The 10801-nt window shown below is 53.4% G+C and overlaps 1 protein-coding gene across 2 annotated transcripts in view; it reads left to right on the top strand.

The window, feature by feature from the left end:
- The first annotated feature begins 2707 nt into the window (after positions 1–2707).
- Positions 2708–10801, top strand: part of CLCN1 (chloride voltage-gated channel 1) — a 36805-nt gene continuing 28711 nt past the window's right edge. Inside the window, exons 1-6 of one of the 2 annotated variants that reach the window (XM_040260057.1) lie at positions 2708–2982; positions 6237–6357; positions 6749–6880; positions 7457–7585; positions 7843–7976; positions 9648–9725. In XM_040260057.1, coding sequence (XP_040115991.1) covers positions 2803–2982; positions 6237–6357; positions 6749–6880; positions 7457–7585; positions 7843–7976; positions 9648–9725 — 774 coding nt within the window. In that variant the 5' untranslated portion in view covers positions 2708–2802. The remainder of the gene's footprint in view (positions 2983–6236; positions 6358–6748; positions 6881–7456; positions 7586–7842; positions 7977–9647; positions 9726–10801) is intronic. The other variant, XM_040260058.1, reaches the window with a different exon arrangement.

Below are 10801 nucleotides of genomic sequence, written 5' to 3' on the forward strand. Positions count from 1 at the left end.
GACTACCTACAAAGAGGGGTGTTCAGAGGAAGTTACAGTTGCCTGAGGGAAATTTCAGAAAGTTTGTGGTCATGGGTCCGGTGCTAGGCTTGATGTGGAACGGGCAAGTCATGACTAAAGCCCCTTAAGAATAATATGGTGTATTGTCCAACAGTTGGAAAGCCCAGACTTCAAGAGGTGGGAATCTGAAAACAAGGGTGTCACCCAGGGAGAAAGTTCCTGCTTAAGTTGATACGGGGATCCCAAGGAGCTAGGTCGTTCACAACCTTCTATACCCCAACACACTCCCACGCACCTGTGTCCTGGATGGTCATTTCAGCAACCTTCCTTCAAATAGCAATTCCATAAGCCTATAGGTTTATAGGTTTTAAGCTTGGACCTCAAGAAAATCTATTAAAACCCCAAAGAATACATATCTTATTCAGTATACATATCATAGGTAAATGCATGATTGTGAATTTGTTTCCAAATTTAGGAGCTTTTCAAAGGACTCGCCAGAAACGCATCACTGTCCTTCCGAATAAAAGCACTGAACCCATGGGGTGTTGGGGGTGGGATGGGCACAGTTTATATTTTATTTTCTTGTTCTCTTGCAGGATGATAACCCAGGAGATTTTAATCTTTGAGCTAAGACTCAAGATCCTTACTCTCAAATGCTTACCCTTCAGAGCTAGCAGCTGGAGAGCTCCTTGACCCTCCTGATTTCAGAGTCTGGTTTTTAGAAGTGCAGCTGGTGCTTCCAGGTGGCTTGGTGGATTGGGAGGGTTTTCTTAACGCCCATGATCTTGCCTTCAAATTTTGGGATCCACAACCAGGACCTGATTTTCTCAGGAACACTGGAGAAATATTAGATACTTATTTCTTGGAATTATCAAGTTCCTGCAAAAACTGACTACTTTCAGGGGAGCCACCTCCACAAAGGGGTGGAAATCTTTTCTGTTTCTGAAGCCCCCCTCCCCGCAAGAAAATAATTTCGCTTTGGCAATCTATTTTCTTTCTTCATAGCGATCTATTTTCCTTATTAAAGTTTTTCTTTTGGGACTGCCCTAACAGTCCAGTGATTAAGAATCGCCTTGCAATGCTGGGGACATGGGTTTGATCCCTGGGCAGTCGAGCCCGTTCACCACAACTGAGCCTGTGCGCCACAACTAGAGAATGTGTGTCACAACTAGAGAATCTGTGTGCCTCAACTAGAGAATGTGTCACGACTAGAGAATGTGTGTCACGGCTGGAGAAGCTGTGTGCCACGACAGAAGATCCTGCATGTCGCCATGAAGATCCCACATGCTGCAACCGACGCTCGACACTGCCAAATAAATAAATAGACAAATATTAAAAAAAAAAAAAGCTTAAAAGAAAGTGTTTCTTCCATCTCACACCAACCCATTAGATCTCTCTTATTTTCTGCCTGGGGAGAAGGGAGACGTTACAGACATCCAGGGCCTCAAATCACACATTTGTCATCTTTGTGGGTAGATTACAGGTCTTCAGATTTATGTTAGAAAAGGTGCTCTTAGTGGTAGTCATCTTTCCACCTGCTTTGGACAGTCCCATTTAGCCTGGGACAAATTTCAATTGTAGACCAGACGTTCAGTGTCCCTACCCTGCAGTTCCTGGGACAGACCTTGCTTGGTGATGAATCCCAAACCACACATTGGCTCATGTTTATAGCTTTCCTTCAATAGTGAATAGTTCACAAGGGAAGGACTGTACTAGGAAAATTAGTCTAAAAAAAAAAAGCATAATGCCATATAGAGTAGTTTGGCCTTGGCCAAAAATTATTTATTGACCTGAAAAGGGAAGAATAGCAGGGTACTTCCCTGTCATCTCTTATGTCTGTCGGGCTCATCGTGAGAAACGCCCACACCCATCTCTCCATGGGCTACCCCAGTTCCCTCGCCCCGCTTCTGCTTCCCCCCCTGTTATCTCACCTGCCCTGACAGCCCTCCCGGGGATGCTCTGTGCTCTAAATGGAAGCTCAGTCCCTCCCTGAACATCCAGGCTGCTGTGTGGCTGTCATGGATCAGTCCGGGAAGTAGGAGAAATACCAGAACCCAAGGCTATTACCCCTGCGCCCCACGCCCAGTGGTGATAAAGGTGGGGTCAAGGGTATGACCCCAAAGCATCGCTAGTGGCCTCTGGCAGATAAGAAAAGGCAGAGCTGGAGGAGAAAGCTGAACATCAGTTGAGTTGGGAGAGCTGGTCCGACAGATGAGGACTAAACCTGGGGGGCACCCAGAGCTGGAGACGAGCCCACAGGGGAAGACGGCAGAGAGGCACGGCTTACTTGCCCAGGTGAGCCACTCCCCAGTGTTTCTGGACCCTAGAATCACTCCACCCAGCTCCCAACCACTACCTCCCCACAGAAGGATGGACTGAAGAAGAAAAGAGATGGGCTGCTTAGAGTGTGCAGACTCGGGGAGAACACAGGTCCAAAAGCCTCAAAGCAGTCTTCCACCCTGATCTGGACAGTATTTATAGCCAGACCAGTGACATGGGGCTGGAATCCTCTTCGTGACGCAGGAGTGGGCCGGTGCTTGTCCTGCTGGGGGAATTCCCTGTGGGGCTGCCCCCCAGGTTCTTGTCCCCACCCCTCCCCCGCACAGCTCTCACACCTGCTTCGACCCCAAGCAGATCAGATGTGGCAGTGGGGGGGTCATGTGACGGAGAGATGGCTATAAATAGCCGGGGGTGGGCACGCTGCCCCAGACGCCTTGGGGACAGGCAGGAGGAGAGGCTTAAGGAGTTGTTCTCGGGGGAGGGTGGGGGCCGGCAGGCTGAGGCCTGGCCGGGGGCAGGGGCATGGAGCCATTGGGGGCCCAGCCGCGCGGGGGTGAGCCCAGCTGGTGGGGCAGCACCCCCCAGTACCAGTACATGCCCTTTGAGCACTGCACCAGCTACGGACTGCCCTCCGAGGACGGGGGTCTGCAGCGCAGGCTCCGGAGGGACGCAGGCCCCCGTGCCAGCGCCCACCCAACACAGGTAAAGTCCTCAGAGGAGGGGGCGGTGGGGTCCAGGAGCCAGAGGAGCCACGGATAGGGGGAAATGGAGAGGCAGATGGCTAGAGGGGGCAGCCTGATCTTTCTAACTTAAAGTACATGGTCGTGTGTTCCAAATATGAACATTCTTTAAAGGTCTGGGTTCAGCCCGGTGGGCACCTTCTATAGAGATACACGTGTACCTGAACACAAGCTTTACTAACTGAATCCCCCAAATGTGGGGGGGAGAAGGCAGAGCCACACATGGGTGCCGAGCCCGTGCTTACATAAGCTACACGAGGGGACTGGCAGAGGAGCCCACACCTCTGTGTGCCCCTCACCCTGCACACAGGCACCACCAGATTCTCCCTTCCCACCCTCAGCAGAACACACACACCCACACTTCTGCAGAAGGCAGAGAGGCGGGGATAAGGGGAGAAAATGGACAGAAGAGCATGGTCAGTGATCCAAGACAGACCAGTGTCAAATGAGCAGAAGAAATGTAATCAAACTTGCAGGTGGGAGGATTCATCAAGTGAGGTCCCATGTGGTGGTAGCACCTGGAGAGATACAGAGCTCTGATCTCGGTGAGGTGGGGGTGGGGGGCTGGTGAACTAACTAGGGGTTTGTTGTTGTTCAGTTGCTCAGTCGTGTCCTACTCTGTGTGACCCCATGGACGGCAGCACGCCAGGCTTCCCGGTCCTTCGCTGCCTCCTGGAGTTTGCTCAGACTCATGTTCATTGAGTCAATGATGCCATCCAACCATCTCATCCTCTGTTGCTCTCCCGCTGCATTCAGTCTTTCCCAGCATCAGGGTCTTTTCCAATGAGTCCAGGGTAAATATCCTTCAGGTGTAGACATTGAGGAAAGGGTAGTGATGGTGGGGGCATCCCCGAAGGACAGGATTGGGAGCTTGTTGCAGATAAATACCCGGGTTAAGTTCAGCAAGTGAATGTGCCTATAGAGGGACAGGATGGAACCTGTCGGGGGCGGGGGTGGGGGGGACCAGGAAATCAGGATTTTAAAATGTTTTAGCTGATGAGGGGTGGAACTGTGTTTCCTTTAGCGTGGGGGTCTAGGCAGGGCAGGGAAGCTGAGGGCTAGGCTGGGGATCTCCATGCTGGGGATCCAGAGAATCCAGGTCTCAATCCTGACCTGTCCTGAGGATGGTGGGTGGGGGCAGTTCCTGGAGAATCAGCTGGGGGTCAAGGGCACAAAAGCCAGGGGAGACTCCAGGGGTGAGTCAGAGCGGGCTTCCTGGAGAAGGTAGCCTGGAACACAGTGCGGGGTTGGACAGGAAGACCCCCCACTCATGGTCCTGGGCTCTCTGTCGCCGGGTATGTGGTCTGAGTGGGATGTCAGCTTAGTAAAGGTGCAGCTGCGGCGCCTTCCGGTGATGGCGAGCAAAGTGAGCACACTCGTGTGAAGCTGAAGGGACGCGGGAAGTCAGGTTGGGCAGGTGCAAAGAAGCGGAGCTTGGACCTTCATTTTTCTCTGCTTAAATCTTATTATGGAAATTTCACACTTATACAAAAATAGAAAGAGTGGTGTAGTGAATCCCCAAGTGCCCCTTGCCCAATGATTAATTATCAGTTGTCAGCATCTTTCCATCCATCCTCCCATCCCTGGCCCTACACTCAGGAATCCGGACAATACGCCTGTTTCAGGCTTGACCTCTCTTTCCACTCCCAGCCCTGCTCAGATGGTGAGTCCTAGTCCAGCCAGCACAGATTTGGCTCTTTTATTTTTATTTTATAAATGTATTTATTTATTTGATTTCATTCGGTCTTAGCTGTGGCACACAGGATCTTTCGTTGTGCCACATGGAGTCTCTAGTTGTGGCTTGGGCTCCAGAGTGCCTTCAGGCTCTGTAGTTGTGGCTTAGCATGTGGGACCTTGGTTCCCTGACCAGGGTTTGAACCCAAGTCCCCTGCATTGCAAGGTGGCTTCTTCACCACTGGACCACCAGGGAAGTCCCAAGATCGGACTCTTTTAGTGTTTCCCAGCTCAGGTTTGGTATGTAGCCCCTGCTTCTCATCTCCTCCAGCCTGGGATCTAAGGTGGGTTGAGGTATTCCACGTGCTGGCCCCCATGGGAAATGTCTTCTCTTGGGTCTGGGGAGGGCATGGAGGAAAGCATGGCTCCCTTCGGTCACTAACCTCATCCCGGAGCAGAGTATTAGTGCCTCCTGCTCAGGATTCAGGCATAAACTCAACTGCTCGTATTGTGAAATCAGATCTCTTCCACTCAGGCTCTCCGAGAACCAGCAACGTGGCCTGGCCTGACCCTGCCCCCAGAGGACAAAGTTAGTGTAGTGGAGGTGGGGCAGGCTAAAAGGAGTTAGTATACCTTGCACACAAACAACACCCCAAACACACACACTCTAGTTTTGGGGGCGGCGTCCAGTGTGTGCCTACAAGCACAGGGAGGGGACGGGGATGGGTCTTCTCTAAGCCTGGCAGGGCGTCCGAGGAGCCTCATTAAAGCTAGACACACCAAAGCCAGGAGCCACCAGGAGTCACCTGCTAGCCTGTCCTCACCCCGTCCATGTCAGTGTGAGGGGGGTCCAGGGAAGCGACAGAGGGACCAAGAAGCAGGAAGCAGTGACACACAAAACATGTCATTGACACAGATGCCCAGTCTTAGCACAGTTCTCGTATCCCTGCTTCAGAGTAGGAACTGGTTCCCTTGCTGAAGGCTGCTGTTGAGAGAGATGAGTACAGATGGGCAGGGGTGTGGATGGATGGACAAGGGTGAGGAGTGGGAACTGTGTGGTTGGATGGTGGGGAGTGGAGGGCATTGATGACCCAAGTGACCCTGCATGAGGCTGTCAACACCCAGGATTTTTTAAAAAAATCTATTGATTTTTGATTGGAGGATCACTGCTTTGCAATGTGCTAGCTTCTACCGTACATCAACATGAATCAGCCATAGGTGTACATATGTCCCCTCTGTCTTGAACCTCCCTTCCACTTCCTACCCCATCCCACCCCTCTAGGTTGTCACAGGGCACAAAACAGCCAGGATTTTAAAAAGCTGTTTGTTCGATTTATCTGTGGGTCTATATGAAGTGAAGTGAAGTCGCTCAGTCACGTCCAACTCTTTGCGACCCCATGGATTGTAGCCTACCAGGCTCCTCCGTCCATGGGATTTTCCAGGCAAGAGTACTGGAGTGGGTTGCCATTTCCTTCTATATACTTCCTTCTATTTCTTTTGACTTTTCAACGAGACAGACCTTTCCCATCTCCCTCTATCCAGATTTATGGCCACCACAAAGGGCAGTTCTCAGGCAAGGAGCAGGACAACGAGATGCCCAAGACGATGGGCTCCAGCGCTTCCGTGGACAGCAAGGATGAGGATCACTATTCTAAATGTCAAGGTGACAGGGACGGGGGAATGGAGGTGTCTGGAGAGGAAAGAGGTGCAGGGATTAGGGTAGTAACTCTGAAGACTCATTGCGTATTTCTGACTCACGGTCCCCATCTGCACACCAAAGCCCTCCTCCAAGGAAAAGACACGGCTCCCGTGTCCTTCTCACACTACCTTCCCACCATCCCTCCCACACAGCCCCAAGAAAGCAGAGTTTAGAAGGGAATCAAGTAGCCAGAGGGGAATTGGACTCTGGTGCCTTCTGAAGGGCAGAGAGGTGAGGAGGAACTCAGGGAATGAGACACACAGACCGGACTCCTAGAGGCCCTCAGCTCCCAGCCCTAAGCCGCACACCCGGAGCAGCGACTGGTTACCTGCTCCTCTGTCCTTTCTTTCCCTAGATTGTATGCACCGCCTGGGACTCGTGGTGAGAAGAAAGTTAGGGGAAGACTGGATCTTTCTGGTGCTTCTGGGGCTCCTGATGGCTCTGGTTAGCTGGTGCATGGATTATGTCAGTGCCAAAACACTTCAGGGTAGGTGTAACGTGGCCCTTTGCCCCCCTAGCCCTCCCCACACTGAGGTTGTTCTAGAGTTTCCACCTAGGGTAAGCTGGGGGAGCTTCGGGACGGTGCTCAGAGGAGAACAGGTATGACTCTAGTCCAAGGACAACAGACCCAGATCCACTCTCCCTGTCCCTTTCTATCAGCCAGGCTGTGGGCACCACTTTCACAGGGTGACCAGCTTGTGCTACTTTTTCCGAGGGCTTTGCAGTTCAGGCAACTGGAAACGTGGAGTCCCAGGCGCCCCTCGTGCCAGGGTAACAAGTGGCTGGGTGCCCACAGCCTCTAAGGAGGTACCCTCACTGTGGTTTACTGCACTGCCATCCACTCGACCTCCCACAGGTGGTGGGAACTCAAATGAGTCATGTCACCTCCCCCGGCTCAGATCCCCCCACGAGTCAAATGAGAATAGAGCCACTTCTGAGGTCCAACGGGGACAGTGGCCACTCAAGCATGCTCTTAGCACGGCTCTCCACGCTGCGGGCATCGGGGCAGCACTGACACGCGGTCCATCCTCGTAAGACTGAGCCCGGATGCCTGTCTCCGCAGCCTACAAGTGGTCCTACTACCAGATGCAGCCCAGCCTGCCTCTGCAATTCCTGGTCTGGGTCGGTTTCCCCCTAACCCTCATCCTCTTCAGCGCCCTCTTCTGCCAGCTCATCTCTCCCCAGGCTGTCGGTGAGAATTTCCCAGATCCCACCGCGTCACGCTGTCACCATAACCCACAGCATCTCCTCCCCATCGCTCCCAAACTTGTTCTTGGCTTTGCCGCTGTCCCGCTCTCCCCGCTCACCAACCGCCGCCCCCGCCCCGCCACCACAAAACCTCTCGCTCCATCCCTTGTCCACTGTCTGGATGTCCATCTACCTTTAACCTCCCGCTTAAACTTGCACGTAATCACTTAAAACAACAACAAAACAACAACACGCTTTTAGGCTCTGGAATCCCTGAAATGAAGACAATTCTTCGCGGGGTGGTCCTGAAGGAGTATCTCACCCTCAAGGCCTTCGTGGCCAAGGTAGTGGCCCTCACCGCCGGGCTGGGCAGTGGCATTCCTGTAGGGAAAGAGGTAAGGCTCCAGTTTCTGCGGGCTGAGCTGGGCAGGCCCTCCAGCAGAGGGCGCCACAGAGTCTAGCGGGAGCTGGTGGGGGTGGGGAGGTTGGGACCATCGCGATTCCTAGAGTAACAGGGAAGGTTCTCACCCTGGGGCACAATGACAAAAAACATCAGAGCTGGGAGTAGCTTAGACCAGAGTCACCTTTGGGGCAATCACTACTGGCATCTGGGGCTCAGTAATTCTTGGTTCTAGGAGGCCATCCTGTGCTGTTTGTAGGATTAGCAACCTCCCCAGCCTGTCCCTCCTACAAGCCAGCAGTAGCCCCCCAGCCAGGCGTTGTGACAATCGGAAAGTCTCCAGACATCGCCAGATGTCCCCTGGGGGCAGAATCTCTCCCAGCTGAGAACCACTGCCTTAGAGACAATCCAGACAAACCCTGTGAAAACTGAGACCTAAAAGAGGCTGTGCTTTTTTTCGAGGTTACTTGTAACCTTGTAAGAAGTTACATGTAACTTCTTGCCCTGCTGCAACCAGAGTTATCTTTTAGAAATGGTATCAGAAATAACTGCCCTTCTGGTTGCTGCTGCTGCTGCTAGGAATTTCAAAGAACTTTTCACTTCTTTTTTTTTGTTGTTTTTCTTTTGGCCATTCGACATACTGGATCTTAGTTCCCCAACCAGGGATCGATCCTACACCCCCTGTGGTGGAAGTGCAGGGTCTTAACCACTGGACCACCCCGAGAAGTCCCTCCTTTCCTTTCAAAATGAAGTCCAAACTTATTTCCCGGAGCCTGTGGTGATTAGGCTCCTTTCTGTCCTCCGAGGCTACTCCTCCTTCCCAGTGCTGGAATGACAAGGCAGTTTCTGCCGCTCAGCCACCAAGCCTGCCCCCTTCCAGGTTCTTGTACTTGCTGTGCCCTCAGCCTGAAACATTCTTCTACTGAGAACCCCATGGCTTCTGCCTTCATGTCCATCAAGGCCCTACTCAGCTGTGACCTTCCCCACCCCACCCTTGTCTTTCCTCTCTCTCTTCTGGTGTTCAGCCACTCAGTTGTGTCTGACTCTTTGCGACCCCATGGACTGCAGCACGCCAGGCTTTCCTGTCCTTCCCTATCTCCCAGAGTTTGTTCAGACTCATGTCCATTGAGTCGGTGATGCCATCCAACTATCTCATCCTCTGTCGTCCCCTTCTCCTCCTGCCTTCAGTCTTTCCCAGCATCAGGGTATTTCACATCAGGTGGCCAGCGTATTGGAGCTTCAGCTTCAGCCTTAGTCCTTCCGATGAATGTTCAGGACTGACTTCCCTTAGGATGGACTGGGTGGATCTCCTTGCAGTGCCAGTGGGCTCTCAAGAGTCTTCGCCAGCACCAGTTCGAAAGCATCAGTTCCTCAGCACTCAGCCTTCTTTATGCCCAGCTGTCACATCCAGACATGACTACTAGAAAAACCATAGTTTTGACTAGTCAGTTTCTTCACAGCCTCTAGAATTTTCTGAAATGATAATGTGCTAGGCCTCACCTCCCTTCCTCCCTGGGTTGAACCTCTGTGAAGGAATAACTCTATATTAGCTGTATTTCTAGCCCCTGGTACAGTGTCCGCAGCAACCGATGTCTGTCCAAGAATGCCACCAGGCACCCCCACCCGACCCCTGCCCCTGACCCCTCGTCCCCCTCCTCTTTCCCAGGGCCCTTTTGTTCACATTGCCAGCATCTGCGCGGCCATCCTCAGCAAATTCATGTCGGTGTTCTGTGGGGTGTATGAGGTAAGGCTGAGAAGGGCAAAGGAGGTGGGGCTGTGCGCGCTGGCGCGGGGCTGGGCTGCCTTGGCCGCGATGCTGAGCCGGGCACTGCGCTAACCCCCCGCTCCCGCAGCCTGCATCCACGTGTCCCCGGCCCGCCTCTTCGAGCCAGACGATGCCGCTGTTTAAGCCCTTGCTGATCCCTTGACGCCCTCTCCCGGATCCGGGCCGTGCCTCGGGGTTGGGGGAGGTCGCACATGGTCCGCTCCTCCGCCAGCCCCAGTGTCAGTTACCCTCCGCGATTCCCTCGGGGGCCGCCCGGTCCCTTTGTCGTTCCTGGTCCTCCACCCAGCACCCCTAGCCCTCCACCTCCTCGTCCCCGCGCTCCTCTGTTGCAGACCGTGCCTGGGCAGCTTGACCTACTGGTGTCGGCCTGCGCTGTGGGCGTGGGCTGCTGCTTCGCAGCCCCTGTCGGAGGCAAGTTTCACTTCCTCCCTATCCCAGTTGGCCTGAGGGGTTGTGGAGGGGGTGCTCTCATAAGCTTTGGGGTGGGGTGGGGGTGGGGGGCTGCTCACGGAAGGGGGATGGGGGTGGGCCTTTCAGGGAGTGACCCCGAATCACATCCCGAATCACTCACTTTCTTAAACCAGAGAGCTGTGTGTTCTTTTAGAAGCTGCTGGCTCTTTCTTGCCATTTGCCAAAGCCCTTTCCTGTTAATACTTCTGGCCCCGATTGTCCCCAGCCCCCTTCTCTGGTGACCATTTAGGCTTACCTGCCTTCTGTAAATTTACCTAACCGGTTCATTTTCTATGTCTGGCTTTGCGCTATGAGATCAATTCCTGTTTGCCAAACTAACAGTTTCTCTTGGCCTGGGATGGCACTGGGGAGATGGGGCCCCTGTGATGGATTCTGTGTGACTCAAGTCTCTCCTTCTCTGTCCCCACTCCTTGCCTGTTCTCCTTCCTCTCCTGCCTGCCTTCCCCTCCCTGCCTCTCGCCCTCTGCCTCTCACCCTCTGTCTGTCTTTCCCTCTGTCTCTCTCTCCCCCGTCTGTCTCTCCCCCTCCCTGCCTCTCGCCCTCTGTCTGCCTGTCCCCCTCTG

Source organism: Oryx dammah, unplaced genomic scaffold, assembly GCF_014754425.2.
Source record: "Oryx dammah isolate SB20612 unplaced genomic scaffold, SCBI_Odam_1.1 HiC_scaffold_18, whole genome shotgun sequence".
NCBI classification, from domain to species: Eukaryota; Metazoa; Chordata; class Mammalia; order Artiodactyla; family Bovidae; genus Oryx; species Oryx dammah.